Consider the following 21,729-nt stretch of genomic DNA (forward strand, 5'->3'; position numbering starts at 1 on the left):
GCTAGTTGCATCATTCTGCTGCAGTTTTGATGATCTCTACATACTACACAAGGACAGGGTACACGTCAGGCTAAAGGGTTTGTTAACCTGCACAAATCAGGTAATGGATATAATAAATATATGGTCCATTCTACAATTGTGGGTGTGCTGACTAAACTGTTTTATTGTTTAAACTGGGCAATCTATTAACTGAATTGACGATAAGAGTTGACGTTTTCTACCATTTAGTGTCTTAACTCCACATGCTAACAAACTCGCTACCACATGGTATGTATAAAAATAATTATGGCTTTTCATTCCAATATCACAGATTTGACATAATTAATCTACGGTTTGGTGCATCTTCAACATTTTGTTCAAATCAATGAGAGAAGAAACCAAACACCTCACTGCCTTTCTGAAATTTCCTGCCAGAGGAAGTGACACCACTCGGTGTAGGTGTCATGCGTATTATTAAGTCTTTGTGAATTATATGTAGTTTTATAAGAGTTAACAAACATTGGGAGGGATTTAAAAAAAACCCTGAAATTTCACAATACAGAAAATACTTTTTATAACTGTAATAGAATAAACCTCAAAAAACATTGTTAGATTGAATCACTTCATGTTTTTATTCAAAGTTGATTGGATGAATTGGGGGTCAAAGACAGCCAATAATGTTGGGGGGGGGAGAGGTAGGAATCATTTGTTTTATGAATAAATTGGACATCAGTCATTGCCCTTGGTGAGGAGTTTGTCAATTTGCATTACTGTTCAAAACTGATTCAATAAAGACTTCTTTTGTGGAAAATAAACCTTTTATTGTCTCAGAGACGTAAGATGTACTCCGAATTCTTGAATGAGCCACATATACAGGGTGTTTGAAAAAAAAAATTGATATATGCACTACTGTTCAAAAGTTTGGGGTCACTCTGAAATTTATTTTTGAAAGAAAAGCACTGTTCTTTTCAATGATCACTTTAAACTGATCAGAAATCCACTCTATACATTGCTAATGTGGTAAAGGACTATTCTAGCTGCAAATGTCTGGTTTTTGGTGCAATATCGCCATAGGTGTATCGAGGCCCATTTCCAGCAACTCTCACTCCAGTGTTCTAATGGTACAATGTGTTTGCTCATTGCCTCAGAAGGCTAATGGATGATTAGAAAACCCTTGTACAATCATGTTAGCACAGCTGAAAACAGTTGAGCTCTTTAGAGAAGCTATAAAACTGACCTTCCTTTGAGCAGATTGAGTTTCTGGAGCATCACATTTGTGGGGTCGATTAAATGCTCAAAATGTCTTGACTATATTTTCTATTCATTTCACAACTTATGGTGGTAAATAAGTGTGACTTTTCATGGAAAACACAAACTTGTCTGGGTGACCCCAAACTTTTGAACGGTAGTGTAAATATCCCAGAAACTACATAGTCTAGGCAAATGAAACTGAACAGGCTTAATGTTGATCAATAATATTTATTCCTTAAAATTTGAATGAAAAATTAAAAAAGGTATGTGGAGTCCATGAACAACTTCCAGGGGAAAAAAAAAAACTTTCAGTATGTGTGCTGTTTGAGACATGGCACACGCCAAGGTGGTAGTCCAGCTCCTGCTAAACACGCTGCAGCAGATCTTTGGTAACCATCTTTTCTGGTAACGGTGCATTTTTTTTGAGAATTCTCTTATAAATGCACACTACACAGTCTTGTTCGAGTGTACACAATGCACAAAACGCCTTTTCTTTTCTAGTGAATGGCATTTCTATACTTAAAATGCTGTTAAAATTTGAGGTCAACTGAATGAGAATTGGCAAAGTTATTAGATTGTGGAATGATATCAATTTTTTTTAACACCGTGTGTATATATAAGTGCTGTTGGGGCCATAATAAAAATAAAAAATTGACACCTATCTGAACCAGAGTGGAAAAGAGCCTAAAAGATCACCAGTTTGAAAACAAGCTGTTTGGACGTAATGCAAGAAAGACACCCTTCCTGAGAGCATCACTTAGAACTGCCAAAAAGATTTTTGCCCATACAGCAAGGAAAAGCATCTGGTTTCCTGTAAACAAGTGACTCTTCAGGGATGTTTTGGGGCTGATGGTTCAGACACACTTATCAGGAATGGGAACAACATCCAGTCTTGAGGACCAGGATATTTAAACCTGTTTGGCCTCTGCCAGAATATGATGGGGGGGGGGAGCCCAGTCCTTGTAAGTTATTCTTTTATATCTATTAATTTTTGCTTATCCTCAGGAATCATTCTGGAAGGTACTACATGAATTAAAACTTTTTTCGGTTCTTAATAAGTCAGCTTTACTCCTGACTTGTTCCTCTATTTTTACTGTAAACCCAAACAATAGTATCATCTACAAATGAGTCTCGCATTATTTACACTATAAACATGACTTCTTTCACTTCCACTTGACTCTTGATCTGAGCATGATCTGACTAGAAAACCAAATCCTGCTATGACGACCTCTTGTACTGTAATTGGGTCAGAGATCTTACCTCCGGTGTGTTACCTCTGTGAGCTTCAATCGCCCACCCTGATTCTTTTCAAGCGAGCAGCCGTGCTGTCTCAGTCAATCGCTGGCAATAATACTGTAACTTCCTCAAAAAGAAAATGTACGGAAATAACACAAATGACTGCCATTTAGAACAGAAATAAATATATATTTACTGACAGCATTTTTAGAGGAATATAAAATGTTAAAAAAAAATGTTCAACAGTACAAAAAATCCCTGCATAGATCTTTATATTATACAAGTACATCTCAAGTTATATTATGTGCAATATTTGATGCACCCGGGTCACTTTGTAGAGTGCTTCTCATATCTGAGGATCAGCCAGAAGCTTAAATTAGAAGAGCAGAAATCAGATTTAGCAAATGAACAAAGAAGAGCTGATGATGTAAAAACATCCTGCATTCACAGCAGAAAAAAGGAGGCGGATCAAAGGAGGGTCTTGCTAGGCTACATCTATCTGAAAATGAGGACTCAATCTCCAGCAATTTAACATCGTTCTAGGATCTGGTCCTGAAATACACTTAGAACTGCTTAAAATGCTTAACTTCATCTCATCCGTCATCAGGTTTTGGTTCAGATCTCATATAGCGTCTTGTAAATATTAATTACAGTAGTAACCAGCTGGGTAGTGGTTATGTGGTTGTCAGTGCAGTTTGGGTTATTTCTAAACTTTATACTGCATGTTGTCAGAATCTAAAAGAATGAAGCGGTTTGTCGACGTTAGGTGCGGCCTCCGTTTGTACCGAACACGGCGGCTGCGCATCGATGCAGGTTCTCTCTCAGCTCCATCAGCTGCGCTCCTCCTATACGCAGCTTCTCCCTGAAGACAGAGAGAGACACACAAATAAAGGTGAGAGAATATTCTGGAGGTTGGACCTACAACGTGTAATTGTAACTTTTAGGAGTTCTGGCTTCGGATGACACAAAAACAAACAGCTATGAAAACGGCAGTGGTGCTGTTCAAATATAAACAATACATGAGAGTGGTTTGTTGAATGGTGGCGGCAGAGGAAATGCATCTAACAACATCTCATCGCAGCTGTATCACCAAAAACAAACAAACAAACAAACAAACAAAAAAAAACGTTTCCAGCTACTTATCTAGCTAATTAGCATAGTTAGTGTTTCTAATAGTTAGTTCTGGTCCATTAATTTGATTGGTTGTTCGCCACTTCCTTCTTCAAAACCGTTAATACAGTCTTGCTAGTGACATCATCAGCAGACATGGCGAACAATACTTTTCAACAATATAACTTTCAACTAAAAATATGAAAGTCGGTCAGGTGAAGATGAAAAAGAAGAAGGGACACCAATTTTGCCTGGAAGCATTTGTAAAAGGAATGTACAAATCACTATGAGCTTAAGGTCCACCTATTCGTACCTGTAACGAGTCGGGGCCCATTAAAAAAAATCCCCAATTATTTTGTCTTATCTATTCTATTAGAATCTAATAATCTATTGTAAAGTGTATTAATGGGATGCAACATCACTTCCTGTTACAAGTGGGAGCCCTGGAATTAAATAAATACAGTAAAAACGAACTGTTTTTAATTGTAGGTGTTGTATTTAAATCTGTATGGATGTCCCAGAAGCCAACATAAAACCATGCATGCAGGACATTCTCAGTCAAAAGGGATTAATGATCCAAAAGTGGAGTTTGGTTGATTAACACAAGAACTTATTGCCATGCAAATAAGCAACCAAGAAGTGGATATAGAAACCACTCAATGGGATAGATCCTTATGCATTAACAAAGAAAGATTTTTCCTCCGAGCTTGGAAAATTATCCATCCGTTGAGTTCCCAGACATCTCAAACTACCTGGTGCTGCAGACATCGTTCCTACACGGACTGCTTCTTCTTCTGGCTGCTCCCGATTAGGGGTCGCCACAGCGGATCTTTCATCTCCATTGCTCCCATCTTCCGCATCCTTCTCGACCACACCTGCCACTTTCATGTCCTCTCTCACCACATCCATGTATCTCCTCTTTGGCCTTCCTCATTTTCGTGTGCCTGGCAGCTCCATCCTCAACATTCTCCTTCCAACATGCTCTGCATCTCTTCTCAGGATGTGCCCATACCATCTCAGTCTCATCTCTCTTAGCTTAATTCCAAAGCTCTCCACATGTGCTGTCCCTCTGATGTGCTCGCTCCTTATTCTGTCCAACCTTGTCACTCCCATCGACAAATCCAGCCACTGGGGGTGCATAAGTGTACTCTTGGTGCCGGTCCCAAGCCCGGATAAATTGGAGAGGGTTGCATCAGGAAGGGCATCCGGTGTAAAACTGTGCCAAATCTACATGCGGATTGAAAAGAGTTCTACACAGACAAACAGATGAAAACCTGGAAGAGCACGGAGGCGTACAACTTTTTATATGTGGCTGGGATAAGATCTGGGGATCAGAACACGACAAGATAGATGGCAGTAGACGGATCTAAGTGCAGGAAGTGTGATGATTCGCAGGCGTGATATTTACAAAAACGAAAGCAGAATCATAAAACAGAGTATTTAAACAGTGTTATGAGCATGGCTAGAAACAAACATGATGATACTTCACAAAGCCTTTCAGAAAACAGAGTCCCTATCTGCATGTGCTGACTGCGCTCAAATCAGTGTCAGGTGTTTCCCATAACGACCGGGTCCCAGACTCAAGTGCGCGAAGGTGCGACAGTTAAATATCTGCGTACTGTGTGTCCACAACTTTTAGCTTACATGTATATTGTCATGCATCGCCACCAAAATGCCTTATTTTTCATTGATAACCCATCGCAAAGCATCGCGAACTCTAGTGTGACCATTGCTTAATGAGGCGGATGTGATGTCAGATGCTTCAACTTGGATGGGGGGGGAGAGACACGGCCCACTAGAGGGTGCTTTGCGGCCCACTAATGGGCCACGGCCCAGTGGTCAAGAAACATTGCTATAAAGTGAGTGTAGCAGTTGTGCAGTTACATACTGATGGAACGTACTGGTATTTTTTTTTTTATATTGGGAGTCTAGGATCTTTATCATATAATCTGGCATATACAAAACATGTTATTGCATAGTCTTCTACAGAATTAATCAGATTTTTTTGTACAGCGTGATAAGTAATAATCGTAAAAACCTGCTGGAATCGCACACTATACAACTGGTCTAAATAAATTCTGCTTTTTTCCACTGTATACTGTACAATGCTTTAAGAAATGGATTGAGTACCAAAGTTTCCACGTGTATTTATCTTTTGACTTAATCAAGTCTGTTCAAATGGATAAAGTCATTTTTTTTATTTATTTTAAAGTTATGACTCTGCTTCATGTCCAGAGACTGTTTATTCTTGTAATTAGAGACCGAGATATGGACTGTGGCCATTCTGATGTTTTCCACCCGAACACAACTCGGTGAAAATTTCAGTTCCGCACTACCAACTTGCAAACAGGAAACTGTTTGTTCTTGCGCAGGAAGTGGCTGAGTCAGAGTGAAGAATCAGACAGGCAGCCTAATTAGAAGAATCTGCATGAGGCAGAAATATATTTAGTTCAAGCTGTTGCTGTCATCAATCGCATAGGAGATCAGCATTAACAGTGCAGGAAAAAACAGGGAGAGGATAGACAGGATGCACCGTTTTAGCACACTCTGACTGGGGTATTAAGATATAAACAGTGTTCATCGGGCTCTTGAGTGGTGTAACGGAAAAAAGCCTTCAGGAGACTGCAAGTTCGAACATTATAAGCTGCTCATGTAATCATCTTCAACCTGCAGATCTGTTATTTTCTCTCTCTCCCTCTAGCAATGATCTTTCTGTACAGTTTTACATTACATAACAAAAAAAAAAAAAGGAGGAGGAGGAATTCAGAGCACTTTTTTTTCTCCTTCATGCCCGTTTATGTAACCGCTGTGCATAGCAGAAAATAAGGGCAGGCTGAAACTGGGTAGTGACCGACTTTTCAGTGTGTCATAAACAAGTACTGGTCTGTGAGGGAGACATGAAGACGAACTGCAGCTCATGCGTACACGCACTAAAACCACAGAGGCAGTGTGTTGACTACACAACACAGAGAGGGAAGGATACGCACTCACAGGCAGGTCACCAAGTGGTGCCGTCACTCTCTACAGTCACTGTGGCTGCGGTTCGGGGAATTTAACTTTTAAATGCTGATGCAAAGTGCAAAAATGACGACATCCATGATCCTAGTAGATGCAAAGTGTAGACATAAGTTATGTAACAGGACTGAAAGTACTGCACACGAAAGTCTTCACAAGACAGCATACTGGAGTATACCATTAGCTTCCAGATGGTACATGGACCAAAAAAAAAAAAAAAATCTGCTTCTTGGTTGGAAAACGAGAGAAAGTCCAATGGTGCAGTGGTTACCACTGTTGCATCACAGCAAGAAGGTTCTGGGGTTGAACCTGCAGGTTGACTGGGGCTTTCCTGTATGGAGTTTGCATGTTGCATGCATCCTGTGCCTGCGTGGGTTTCCTCCAGGGCTCCGGTTTCCTCCCACAGGCCGAAGATGTGTGAATTAGAGTAGCTAGATGACCTATAGTGGTGCTTGAAAGTTTGTTACCCCTTTAGAATTTTCTATATTTCTGCATAAATATGACCTAAAACATCATCAGATTTCCACACAAGTCCTAAAAGTAGATAAAGAGAACCCAGTTAAACAAATGAGACAAAAATATGATACTTGGTCATTTATTTACTGAGGAAAATGATCCAATATTGCATATCTGTGAGTGGCAAAAGTATGTGAACCTTTGCTCTCAGTATCTGGTGTGACCCCCTTGTGCAGCAATAACTGCAACTAAACATTTCCGGTAACTGTTGATCAGTCCTGCACACCGGCTTGGAGGAATTTTAGCCCGTTCCTCCATACAGAAAAGGCTTCAACTCTGGGATGTTGATGGGTTTCATCACATCAACTGCTCGCTTCAGGTCCTTCCAACAACATTTTGATTGGATTAAGGTCAGGACTTTGACTTGGCCATTCCAAAACATTTAACTTTATTCTTCTTTAACCATTCTTTGGTAGAACGACTTGTGGGCTTAGGGTCGTTGTCTGGCTGCATGACCCACCTTCTCTTGATTTTCAGTTCATGGACAGATGTCCTGACATTTTCCTTTAGAATTCGCTGGTATAATTTAGAATTCATTGTTCCATCAATGATGGCAAGCCGTCCTGGCCCAGATGCAGCAAAATAGGCCCAAACCATGATACTACCACCATCATGTTTCACAGATGGGATAAGGTTCTTATGCTGGAATGCAGTGCTTTCCTTTCTCCAAACAAAACGTTTCTCATTTAAACCAAAAAGTTCTATTTTGGTCTCATCCGTCCACAAAACATTTTTCCAATAGCCTTCTGGCTTGTCCACGTGATCGTTAGCAAGCTGCAGATGAGCAGCAATGCTCTTTTTGGAGAGCAGTGGCTTTGTCCTTGCAATCCTGCCATGCACACCATTGTTGTTCAGTGTTCTCCTGATGGTGGACTCATGAACATTAACATTAGCCAGTGTGAGAGAGGCCTTCAGTTGCTTAGAAGTTACCCTGGGGTCCTTTGTGACCTTGCCGACTATTACACACCTTGCTCTTGGAGTGATCTTTGTTGGTCAACCACTCCTGGGGAAGGTAACAATGGTCTTGAATTTCCTCCATTTGTACACAATCTGTCTGACTGTGGATTGGTGAAGTCCAAACTCTTTAGAGATGGTTTTGGAACCTTTTCCAGCCTAATGAGCATCAACAACGCTTTTTCTGAGGTCCTCAGAAATCTCCTTTGTTCGTGCCACGATGCACTTCCACAAACATGTGTTGTGAAGATCAGACTTTGATAGATCCCTGTTCTTTAAATAAAACAGGGTGCCCACTCACACCTGATTTTTGTCCCATTGATTGAAAACACCTGACTCTAATTTCACCTTCAAATTAACTGCTAATCCTAGAGGTTCACATACTTTTGCCACTTACAGATATGTAATATTGGATCATTTTCCTCAATAAATAAATGACCAAGTATAATATTTTTGTCTCATTTGTTTAACTGGGTTCTCTTTATCTACTTCTAGGATTTGTGTGAAAATCTGATGTTTTTTAGGTCATATTTATGCAAAAATATAGAAAATTCTAAAGGGTTCACAAACTTTCAAGCACCACTGTAAATTGTGCAGAGTTGTGAATGTGATAAATTGGTGACCTGTTCAGAGTGAACCCCACCTCTCATCCAGTATCATATGAGGAATTGGCTTCAGCTCACCCACTACCTCCAATGGATAAGCATTATAGATCATGGATGGATGGATATAAATTACCATAATATGGTTATATAAATTTCTGTTAGCGTATATTAATAATTACTGGGGAAAAAAATATACGATCTTACCATCAAATACTTTTTATTCCATATTTTGTTGCTTTTTTGTATTTTTTGGGGTGTTGTTTTCAAGTAGAGTTTTTATTTCGTCCTCTGTTGGTTCAGCAACACGCTCCGCCATTTTCTTTTTCTCTACTCATGGTATATGAGCTCATAGCCTCGTAGTAGAGTAGCCAATCAGAGTGTGCGATTGCTCATATCCAATGAACATGGACAGAATAAACAGCATTATCGCATTTTTCACAAATTGTTCCTGTTATTTCGCCGGTTTGTTTACATTCTAAGCGGAAATGATTGTCAGATGTTTTGTATTCAGTATTTATTTATTGAATTTGCAAAAAATAAAAATGCTCTGTTTCTCAAAATCCAGTGAATGTGGATAGAATAAAACCGTTATTCCACTCAATCTCGTCATACATTGCTTATAGGCCATCAGCTCATGTACAACTCGATTTCGTGGAATAATTGTTAAATGTACTCTATCTGCCTCAAGTTCGCATTCTGAGATGCTTTTCTGCTCACCACGGTTGGACAGAGTGGTTGCTTCAGTTAACATAGCTTTCCTGATAACTGGCCATTCTTCTCTGAATAGTCTTCTCTCAACAACAAGGCATTTTTGTGATGCCATCTACACATTAGACACGAGAACAAACTAATGTATACTCAAAATACAGTATTCAATGTGAATGTGTCCTTCACATACTTTTCATTTGAGAAATACAAGACTTTGGCTTCAGCGTTATTGTTCATACTGCTTAAAAAAACAAACAAAAAACAAAACAAAACACTAGGTTACTGAAGAATAGCAAAATTTGAAAACTAATGTCATTTGGTTTATGCAAATCCTGCCTTCACTAGAACACACACTAATCATCATCATCCTCCACATCCAAGCAGAAAGATTTGCATTCCTCCACCAACTAAAAGGTGCAGGTTGGATGCTTGAGCAGAGATCTGTGATAGAACACTCCATTAGACCTACTCTGCTGCCATGGTGACCACACACCAGAATATCACCATTACACACACACACACACACACACACTCAACACAAGCTCCACTTTCCCTCATTACACCAAGCTTCAACAATGCCCTCAATGTCCAGACTACACTGCTCTTCTAATAAAGAGCAGGGGGAAAAAGTGAAAAGAAAAAAAGCGCCTGTGCATTTGGTCAAACATCAAATGGACTGCACTCGTCTAGACCAAAGCTTTGTGCGCTCGATCTCTGGCAGCGATCTCCGGACATCGCTCTGTCGTCTCTGGCTGAGTGGACGGATAAATATAACAACGTTCACTAAATTACTCCGAGTGCACTCAGCCTTCTGTGAATGTACCCGAGTCTAGAACTCTCCAGCGGAGAGAGGGAACATGCACGCATGTTCTGAGAATCACAAAGACTCCGCGCAAGGCTTGTTTGTCGTGATGCGACAGCTCAGATCTGATATGGGTTCAAAAAGACAGCATAATTTGCCATGCTCTTTGGGTGAGAGGGATGGTATACGTTCTGTCCTCTCGCCTCCAAGCGTGCTAAACTTCTCCAAGACTCGGCATGAGCAGCAGTTGATGCTGTGGCTGGTTTCACATGCCTTAGAGGAAGCGTGTGTTCGCTTGCAGTCTTCCTAGTTGGTAGCCGCTGTATGATCGGTGAGATCTTGAATTGGAAGGTGGCCAAAATGGGGAGAGAAAAACGGTACTCGTGCATTAATAGCTTTCAACGTGCTCCCAGTGAACACGAACCCATTGAGCCACGTGGATGATAAGCTTGTTGCTGTAAACATCATAGTGTTGCCATGTGACCAGACTGAAATGTTTGCTATCTCGATGCCTTTGGGAATAATGTACACCTGTCACACTGATTCTCACAATGACCAAGGCATGGCCTCGGTCCTCACTACAGACTGGGTGTTATGTAACAGGCTACGATCAGGTTAATGATTACAAAGAGAGAGAGAGAGAGAGAGAGACATGGCAGCATTGAGTGTGTGTGTGTTGTGGTGTTAGATATCAGTCAGCTCTGACAAAGGGCTTCAAGCACAAGACAAGGTCGTCAAGACAGGATGTGTGTTTCAGAAGTGTAGGTTTACACAGTGCGTGAGAGAAAGGACATACGAGTAAATCTGTAAAAAGAGATCAAACCTATGGGTGGGTCAGGTATAATGGCTACTAAATTGCCTTGGCTAACCAGACAGCTTTGTGTATTATGTACAGATGGGAGACAAGTCAAAGGAAAGTTAGCCTCTTTGGGGGCATTTACTTTGTTGCCAGGGCTCATCTGTTCGCCGCCTTAGAGGAAAGGAGCATTGCAAACTGATACAAAGTTATTATCTGACGATGGAACATTTCAATCCTGATGGAAGTGTCTTTCAAGATGCTGCTGCCAGCATCTGTTGTAATTTTAAGCTGCATGTTATAATAAAATGATGCATCCAGAAGTTGCTTTCTACTGGTCCTGGGGTTTAAACTCCCAAGTCACGACTGCTGAATTTTAACTGCTGAACTACAAAATCAGAAAAAGTTGGGGCGGTATGTTGAAATTGAAATTAAAACTGAAAACAATGATTTGTAAATAGTCTTTGACATGTATTACATTCAAAACATGATGTTTTCCCTCATGAATTTTATAGCTTTTTTTTTTCCAAAATAAACATTTACATTTTGATCCTTGCAACACATTTCAAACAAGATCAGCTGTGAGCTACTGCTCACTTATGTATACTCCCGCTCTCGCTTAGATCAGAATGCAAGCAATCGAAGGAATAGGACAGTTAATATGAAGGTTGACTTCAACAAATAATTAACCCTGAAACAAGTAAGTAAAGAGCAGTGTTCTCCCTAGGTATTTCAAATAGCATCCTGGTAAACTGTCATTTTGAAATAGCATTTTGCTTCTTGAAATAGCGTCAAAATCCATGCTATATGTTTCGTAAATACATTCGGTCGGTAAACAGGAAGTTGATGTGCGACAGACGTGAAAACCGTATGCATGGTATAGAACCCCAGGCTGAAGCTTGGCACCAAATATCAAGCAGTTGTGATTTATAGTTGCTGAGAAAAAAATTTTGTAAATCCACCCTATATGTTTCGTAAATACATTCAAGTCGGTAAACAGGAAGTCGATATGCGACAGACCTGAAAACGGTATACATGGTATAGAAACCCAAGCTGAAGTTTGGTACCAAGTGGCTATGATTTGTCGTTGCTGAGAAAAAGGGTGTTTCAGACAGACAGAGATACGGACAGAGGTAAACCAGTATTACCCCCCCCCGTTCGAAACGGGGGTATAAAAAGTTTGGACGGTAAAGCATTTACCACTTTATAATGTTACCATTCCTTCTCACAACACTGAAAAGATGTTTAGGAACTCAAGACACCAAGTGATGAAGCATTTTAGGTGTTAATTTGTCTGCAAACAGGTCTTAAAGTGTACAATAATATGTTTTGTTTTTTCCCCTATTTCAAAATTCACCATACATTCTCTATTGGGGACAGAGAGGACAGGCACCCTTTTCTTCCACAGCCATGCCTTTGTAATGTGTATAGAATGTGGTTTTGGATTGACTTGTTGAAATATCACTGGAAAAATGTCATCTTGAAGGCACCATATGTTGCTACAAAATCTCAGTGTACTTTTCTGCATTAATGCTGCCATCACAGAAGTGTAAATTACCTTTACCAAGGGCATTGACACAACCCCACACCATGACAGACCCTGGCTTTTGGACTTATTGCTGGCAACAATCTGGATGGTCCATTTGTCTTTGGTACGGCGTACACGGTGTCCATTTCTTCAGAAAAAAAAAGGCCAAGAATACTGATTAGTTTGACCACGATCCACGTTTCCACTGTGTGACGGTCCATCCCAGATACCTCTGAGCCAAGAGAAGTCAATGGCGCTTCCGGCCACAGTTAACATAAGTAAAACTAACTGCAATTTGTGGATATGACTCTGTATTGTCGAGCTTGACAAAAGGTTTGCCAAAGTAATCCCGAGCCCATGTGGTTATATCACCTATAGATGAATGACAGTTCTTGATCTTGATGCAGTGCTGTCTGAGGGATCGGAGATCACAGGTGTTCAGATTAGGCTTGCGCCCTTGCCCTTTATGCACCGAAATTCTTCCAGATTCTTTGAATCTTTTAATATTATGCACCATGGAGGGCGAAATATCCAAATCCCTTCCAGTCTTTCTTTGAGGAACATTGTTTTTAAACATTTCAATAATTTTCTCATACATTTGTTGGCAAACAGGAGACCCTCAGCCCATCTTTGTTTCTCAAAGACTAGGCTTTTAGTGGATATTGATTTTTATTATTATATATATATTTTTTTTACCAAATAATGATTACAATCACCTGTTCATCACTTGTTTCAAATCACATCATTATTTAATTGTTTTATCTCATTACCAGCCCTAAATTGCCCCCGTCCCAACTTTTTTTTTGGACTGTGCTACAGGATTGAAACACAGGAATAGATGTATATTAACAAATGAAACAAAGTGAACCAGACAAAACATGAACTATCTTGGGCTCATACTGTCTGCAATGAAATACAAGTCAAAGTAAATTTAGAAATCACCATTTCCTTTTATTATTTGCATTTTCCAAAGCGTCCCAACTTTTTCTGATTTGGGGTTATACAACTTCCCAGATCTGTTGATCTAAACTGGAGGTGAACACTGTGTCAGTGTGTTTGCATTTGTTTTTTGGTATCACATGATGACACCCCCTGCAGAGCCATAGCAACAAGCTGCAACACAACAGCGCAGCCTAGTTAAAGAATAATTGTAGTTAAGATGACACCAACTTCAAACGTCCACAGGAAATACATTTTCCAAAACAAGGTTACTACAGTTTCTCCAAAAATTTTTCCAGCCGGCACTAGGGACTATCCTGAACACATTTCTCATGCGTCCTTATTACCAACGATCATCTACACTCTTCTTCACTCCTGCTCAGATTCCCTTTCACACTCTCACCACTGTTATTAACAGCTTGAAAACAATTGCTGAGTTTCACGTGACATCACATCCACCTCATTAGTTACAGTGTCTTGCAAAAGTATGCATCCCCCATGGTGTTTGTCCTGTTTTGTTGCATTATGAGCTGGAATTAAAATGGATTTTTGAAGAGTTAGCATCATTTGATTTACACAGCATGCCTACAACTTTAAAGGTGCAAATTGTTGTTTTATTGTGACACAAACAATAATGAAGATGAAAAAAAAATCCACAGAAATCTGGAGTGTGCATAGGTATTCACCCCCTTTCATATGAAACCTCTAAATAAGAGCTGGTCCAAACAATTAACTTCATAAGTCACACAATTAGTTGATTAAGAGCCACCTGTGTGCAATCAAAATGTCACATGATCCGTCACATGATGTCTGTATAAATCAACCTGTTCTGGAAGGACCCTGACTCTGCTACACTACTAAGCAAGCAACATGAAAACCAAGGAGCCTCCAAACAGGTCAGAGACAAAGTTGTGGAGACGTATGGATCAGGGTTGGGTCATAAAAAAAAAATCCCAAACTTTGAATCTCCCACAGAGCACCATTAAATCCATTATAGTAAAATGGAAATAATATGCCACCACTACAAACCTGACGAGAGAAGGCCACCCAGCAAAACTCACAGACCGGGCAAGGAGGGAATTAATCAGAGATGTAACAAAAACACCAAAGATAACACTGAAGGAGCTGCAAAGATCCACAGCGGAGATGGGAGTATCTGTCCATAGGACCACTTTAAGCCGTACACTCCACAGAGTGGGGCTTTATGGAAGAGTGGCCAGAAAAAAAAGCCATTGCTTAAGAAAACACATTTGGAGTTTGCCCAATAGCATGTGGCAGACTCCCCAAACACATGGAAGAAGATTCTCTGGTCAAATGAGACTAAAATTGATCTTTTTGGCCATCATGGGAAATGCCATGTGTGGTGCAAACCCAACACCCTGAGAACACCATTCCTGCAGTAAAGCATGGTGGTGGCAGCATCATGCTGTGGGGATATTCTTCATCTGCAGGGACAGGAAAGCTGGTCAGGACTGAAGGAAAGATGGATGGCACTAAATACAAGGCAATTCTGGAGGAAATCCTGTTTGAGTAGGCCAGAAGTTTGAGGCTACATCCACACGACAACGGCAACGAGATTTTTTTTTAAAATATCGCGTCCACATGGGCAACGGATCAGTAAAATTTCAGGTCCATATGGCATCGCAACGCTTGCTGAAAACGATGCAATACACATGCCACACCACTATGTGCGCTGTAAGATGGTCCCATCGGAGACACCAGAACAATAGAAGAAGTAGACGCATGTGCATAAACCCATAGACATCCTATTATTACGTAGACGGAGCATTGGCTGTTCTGACGCGAGAAATACGGTCACCATCTTGGAGTGGTGAGATAAGCGCGAGATACTCATATATATTAAGGTAACGTCTATTACTGCACTATACTACACGACTGAAGAAGAAGACAAGAGACAAGATGCCAGGCTGGTGCTCAGCGTACTCCTGCTCAAACGAGCGAACCATTTCAAACAGAAGCAGGGGGATTACTTTTCACAAGTAAGATTTAACATTACCGTACTATTTGTTGTTTTTTTTAAATAGTATATTACCAGAGCTGAGAAGGAGCTAAGAGACTTAAATCGTCATCAGGTTAAATCAGGGTCTAATACATAAGAGTATGACAATAATAGACATGAATGAAATTAAATATGATAAAGTCGAAATAAATGATCAAGAAATTATGATGATTGTGAACGCCAATGGGTATAAATGTACAGTCTAGATTGTGTTAGGGGTAGGGCTGTTAACCTATGTTAACCTGTCAAATTTTTCTCGGTTTCAAAAAAAAAAGTTTGTCGGTTAAAGTAACCTGTAAATAACAGTAGAGGAAATGCTACAAGATTACACTTCGCCATCTCATTCCATGATCTTTTCGAGAGAAGTGAGCAAACAAATTGTTCCTCATACACAACTATTTATAACAGATGAGGCGTGCTGCAATAAACGGTTATTGTTTGACAGTTAAAAAGATACAAAGATTGTGAAGGATGTAAAAGGCTCTTATAAATTCACTGACTGGATTAATTTCCCCTTTGATATGTTCTTAATCTATTTAAAGAAAACATACACACATTTGAATCATTATAATGGATTTAGATTGTTAAAACCGCATTTTATTTAAAAAAGTGTCCCACTTTACCTGAATTTACCCTATCCATTGTAACAGATTGGTGGTTGTAGCCGATAGAAAAACGTTAAGCTGTTTATAACTAATGTATTTAGTATTCACACATTTTTTGTAGGATATTAATCACCGTTTCCTCAACTTCAACAATCTCCGACGTCTGTTCACTTAATATCAGGATATTCTATTAACGTGAAGCCAACTATGAATAATAACCCCGCTGCTATCCTTTATAATAGCTACATGTATGACAAAAAAATGCGAACCAGCGCTGCCAGCACATTACACTGAGTGCAGCATATCACCACTCCAAGATGGTGGCCCCGCGTCTCGTCAGCGCTTTTAGAATTTACGCTGGATGCTCCGTCTACATAATAATAGGATGTCTATGCATAAACCCCTTCTTCTGTAGCATTAGCCATATAAAGTTTTGATTATTAATCAGTAGCGTAAAACAAAAGACGCGGAAAGAGGAATGAATAGGGGTAGATGGAAGCCGGTACGCCAACATTCTGATATCCTCCAGAATTCTTTAATGGTCCGGAATAAATTGAATGCTACACGTTGATGGATTACTTTGTTCTTCTATGCCCTTTTTGAGGAATGTATTGTCGGACTTAAACCAACATCTGAAGAGGTGAGATTGCTCCTTTTTTTTTTTTCCTATGTTTGCCGGTGGGATTGTTTTTGTTTTTGGAAAGTGCACGGGCGGTGTGCGGTTTGGTACTGCTTCCGCAGTGTTTGGACTAAAGACTCTGCCCTAAGGGCTATTCTCTGTCTCTCACTTTGCACCATTACACAATAAATATTCACAGTGAAAATATTTTGTAAGCGCGTTTCATGAACCAAGTTATAGGATTTGTTGACAACTTGCATCGAGTTCGTTACACTTCTACCTGGCGTGAAGCACTGACAGTCATGTGGTTGTGACGTCATCGTAAACAAATCCGTTCTACTCATCCAGACGACTTCGCAACGGTGCCGTTGCCAGATTTTTTCACTCTGGAACCCGTTCTCAAAAGATTTAGCTTTGGGGCACCCAAAACGCCGGTGCCGTGTGGACGCCAGGCCGAAACGATAAACAATTTTATCAGATTCACCTGAATCCGTTGCCGTGTGGACAGGGCCTGAGACTGGGACGAAGGTTCACGTTCCAGCAGGACAATGACCCTAAACATACTGCTAAAGCTACACTGGAGTGGTTTAAAGGGAAACATTTAAATGTCTTGGAATGGCCTAGTTGAAGCCCAGACCTCAAACCAACTGAGAATCTGTGGCATAACTTGAAGATTGCTGTACATCAACGCAACCCATCTAACTTGAAGGAGTTGGAACAGCTTTGCCTTGACGAATGGGCAAAAGTCCCAGTGGCTAGATGTACTAAGCTAATAGAGACATACCCCAAGAGACTTGCAGCTGTAACTGCAGCAAAAGGTGACTCTACAAAGTATTGACTTTGGGGGGTGAATACCTATGCATACTCAAGATTTCTGTTTTTTCATCTTAATTATTGTTTGTGTCACAATAAAACAACAATTTACACCTTTAAAGTGGTAGGCGTGTTGTGTAAATCAAATGGTGCTCACCATTTTAATTCCAGCTTGTAATGCAACAAAACAGGACCAACACCAAGGAGGATGAATACTTTTGCAAGACACTGTGTTCAAAACTTTAGCTGGTGGTCTACCAAAGCTCTGTTGATAAAGCGTTTGTACGGAGAAGGTGCATTACTCGCATGAAAAATGCCTTACGCTTGCGTTATTTTAGGTTGTTCGAATCAGTGAAACTGATAAAAGTTGTTTCAGGGTTCCCCGTGAACTAATAGAAAACGAACACAGGATTTCACAAAAAGACGTCGAGAAAGGTGGCTTTTGAACCCCTCACTGAAATCGAAGGGAGCCGAGTCGAAGCATGCTTAAGTTTGCAGTGATCACTTGGTGAAAGGTTTGTATTTCCCTCTCAGCTCTGTCCTTAGTGTTTTCCAAGTACTTTTCTTGCTATGTGTCATTATTTTACGGTACTATTTTTAGTCACGAAGCGTGAAAGTCCCCAGCTGCTTCTCTGTTTCCTCCTCACAAAGTCCATTTGCATGAAGGTCGTGACAAAATTCTTCCCCAGCCGTACAATTACAATGCACCGTGATCACTTCTCCGTCTTGTTTAACTAAGATCCAGGTCTTTAAAGGGGTTTCTGATGATCTTTGTGAATGGTTTACCCGAGAGATAAGAGCCAACACAAGTGAGAATCAAGCCAACTGTTGTTTGTTTACACTTCAACTTGCAGCGCTTCATTGTAAAGATGGAAACAAAAAGTTAAAAAACAAAAAATACTTATACGGGCAAAAACCATACAGGATTCATTCGGCAGCGACTTGATAGCGAGGTCCTTTACCCAGCCACATAGAAAAAAGTTGTAAGCCTCCATACTCTTCCACACTTTCATATGTTTTGCGGTGTAGAAGGACGTCTGCAACACCAGATAGTTCGAGATGTCGTGGAACTCGACTGAAGGCTAGGTTTCGAGATCATATGACAAATCCTTCTTTCCCAGACTGTAGGGGTCGATTCCATTGCACATAGTAATCTTCTGAATCTATCTAAAGTGAGCAGTGGCTTCTAGATTACGAGCGTACTCTGATAAGTTATCGCTAGTTGTTTGCACTACGGCAGCCGTTTAGACCACCAGCTATTTCACTTCCGGTAAAACCGCTAAGAAAAGTCACGTGACTGAAACCCAGCAATACCTGGTTCAGGATTATGTTACATATCTGAGTAGGACATTAGAATGGACAAAGTATAAAACAATGAAGCTTTCAACCTCTTTTGAATTCCATACTTCCGCATTATTTTCAGATCTCATTATGAATCTTCCCCCCATGAACGTATGCACGTAAAGATACACATAGCGCCAATTTCAAGGAAACGCACTTGATTTAATTAAAACATGTATGAAAAGGGCACCTATGCTATGTGTCTATGGCAACAGCGTTTACACCTCAATATACTAGCTGACTGATTCTCTAAAGGTAACATAAGCTCGTTAGATTTGAGCAAACAAAATCCTAGCAGAAGAGTAGCTAGCTTTGCGTCGCAATGTAAAGCAACAACAATGCTTATTCCAGTCTTTGGACCAGGCTTGTAGTACTCATGACTTGACTTGGACTTGAGCACTGATGACTTGGACTCATAAACTGGAGACGAGGACTTAGATTTTTTTCTTTATTTTTTTGTAACATGCCATAATAATTTGGCATAAGACATTTATATCTACATTTATTGTGTACTAATTTCATGCAAGAGTGTCACACCTGCGCGCCTTGGTAGGTGCATCAGATAGACTCTCGGGCGTGCTCTGGACAGCGCGCATGCCAAGCGGACTCTCGTGCATGCGCCATAAATGACTCGCACCTACACAGGATTAAGGCGCAATCAGCATGCTGATATAAAAACTGTGAAAACACACTTACTTTGCGAAGTATTGAGTTGCATTGCTGACACATTACCGAGCCTTATTTCCTTTTTGGTTTCCTGATCCCTGATTTCCTGTTTCTCGTCTTTGATTCTGCCGAGTCAAGCAAGGCCTGTTTGTGGCTTGCTCGACCAATTGCCTGTTTTACGATTTTGCCTGCCATTTTGGATTGCTTACCTGTCTTCACTTGTATTAATAAACACACCTTCTGCACTTACATCCGTCTCCCAACCATCTCTGACAGAATACTTCGTACTCCCTGACAAAGAGAATGCACATTCACTTGTTCATACGGTCATGTTCAGGAACAAACTAATGTTAATGGCGCTAAAACAGCCACCGTCAAATGGTGCGGTTGGAGTCTTGGACTCGACTTTTTTTTTTTTAATGACCTGGACTTGAACACTGGGGACTTGAGACTGGACTCAGACTCGAGGTTTAGTGACTCGACTACAACTATGCTTTGGACACACTATTCCAGCAGTCGACATCATGAGTGAAATCATGAACTATTCAGATATGTCTCGTTATTTAAAGGTGTCCCATATTATGTTTTCTATTTATTAGAGCTGTAGAGGTTTTTTTTTTTTAATTCCTGAGCTTTCCACTTACAGAACCCATTTCAATTCAAACGACCAGTCAAACTAACTCTATCGTAATACATTCAATATGCATTTAATAATGATTGGATTTCTTCTGCTGTAACAATAAAAAAAAAAAAGCTATGCTTCACTGACTCCTGGTGGTCCCCAGTCCCCATTTGTGTGTGTGTGTGTGTGTGTGTGTGTACACGTGCTCTAACCTGTACTCGTGGTGAGACAGGCACTCAAGCAGGTCCTTGGCAGTGAAGCGTGGTTCTATGGCAGAGATCTGAAACACAGATCAGCTTTATAATTCACCCAACATACATGCCATTAAAGCGCACGCTCCTTAGTGAACGTCAGGTTCACTAATACAGGATCCTGCATGAGCGCTATGAAACTGACCATTTCAATATTCATCCTATTTTTTCACAGTGACTTTCAAGGATTTTCTCCTCCACTGGTCACGTATAAACAAAAGGTCTTTTGGGAAACATATAAAGCATGGTCAATTAAATGTCACAGTCTAAAATGCATTTCGCTGGCTTTGTAATTTGCTTAATGGCAATGAAATCTCATCTAATCTAATCTAATAGCATGCAAAGTGAAAAGCCTGTACTTCCACCCCCCAATGCTGTTTAATGTTTAACTGGCGATGAATACTCATTGTGTTTTACATACACAAAAGTGACTTCACCTCCAATCATTACAAGCCACGAGCACATCTATTTTATAATATTTCCGAACAGCTTGACAATGAAGCTATTAGGGTTGAGCAATACATTATATAACAAAATCTGACTGATCGTATACAGCCCCGATTCCAAAAAAGTTGGGACAAAGTACAAATTGTAAATAAAAACGGAATGCAATGATGTAGAAGTTTCAAAATTCCATATTTTATTCAGAATAGAACATAGATGACATATCAAATGTTTAAACTGAGAAAATGGATCATTTAAAGAGAAAAATTAGGTGATTTTAAATTTCATGACAACAACACATCTCAAAAAAGTTGGGACAAGGCCATGTTTACCACTGTGAGACATCCCCTTTTCTCTTTACAACAGTCTGTAAACGTCTGGGGACTGAGGAGACAAGTTGCTCAAGTTTAGGGATAGGAATGTTAACCCATTCTTGTCTAATGTAGGATTCTAGTTGCTCAACTGTCTTAGGTCTTTTTTGTCGTATCTTCCGTTTTATGATGCGCCAAATGTTTTCTATGGGTGAAAGATCTGGACTGCAGGCTGGCCAGTTCAGTACCCGGACCCTTCTTCTACGCAGCCATGAAAGAGACGTCCCTGAAAGAGACGTCGTCTGGATGGGAGCATATGTTGCTCTAGAACCTGGATATGCCTTTCAGCATTGATGGTGTCTTTCCAGATGTGTAAGCTGCCCATGCCACATGCACTAATGCAACCCCATACGATCAGAGATGCAGGCTTCTGAACTGAGCGCTGATAACAACTCGGGTCGTCCTTCTCCTCTTTAGTCCGAATTACACGGCGTCCCTGATTTCCATAAAGAACATCAAATTTTGATTCGTCTGACCACAGAACAGTTTTCCACTTTGCCACAGTCCATTTTAAATGAGCCTTGGCCCAGAGAAGACG

General features: G+C 40.3%; 1 protein-coding gene across 3 annotated transcripts in view; it reads right to left on the minus strand.

Annotated features, from left to right (window-relative positions):
* Positions 1 to 860: 860 nt before the first annotated feature.
* swt1 (SWT1 RNA endoribonuclease homolog) overlaps positions 861 to 21,729 on the minus strand; it is a 72,841-nt gene continuing 51,972 nt past the window's right edge. For 2 of the 3 annotated variants that reach the window (XM_060913991.1, XM_060913990.1), the window contains 2 exons: positions 20,338 to 20,405; positions 861 to 3,328 (listed from right to left, as the gene is read on the minus strand). In XM_060913991.1, coding sequence (XP_060769974.1) covers positions 3,229 to 3,328; positions 20,338 to 20,405 — 168 coding nt within the window. In that variant the 3' untranslated portion in view covers positions 861 to 3,228. The remainder of the gene's footprint in view (positions 3,329 to 20,337; positions 20,406 to 21,729) is intronic. The other variant, XR_009654048.1, reaches the window with a different exon arrangement.

The sequence above is a fragment of the Neoarius graeffei genome, chromosome 2, assembly GCF_027579695.1.
Source record: "Neoarius graeffei isolate fNeoGra1 chromosome 2, fNeoGra1.pri, whole genome shotgun sequence".
NCBI classification, from domain to species: domain Eukaryota; kingdom Metazoa; phylum Chordata; class Actinopteri; order Siluriformes; family Ariidae; genus Neoarius; species Neoarius graeffei.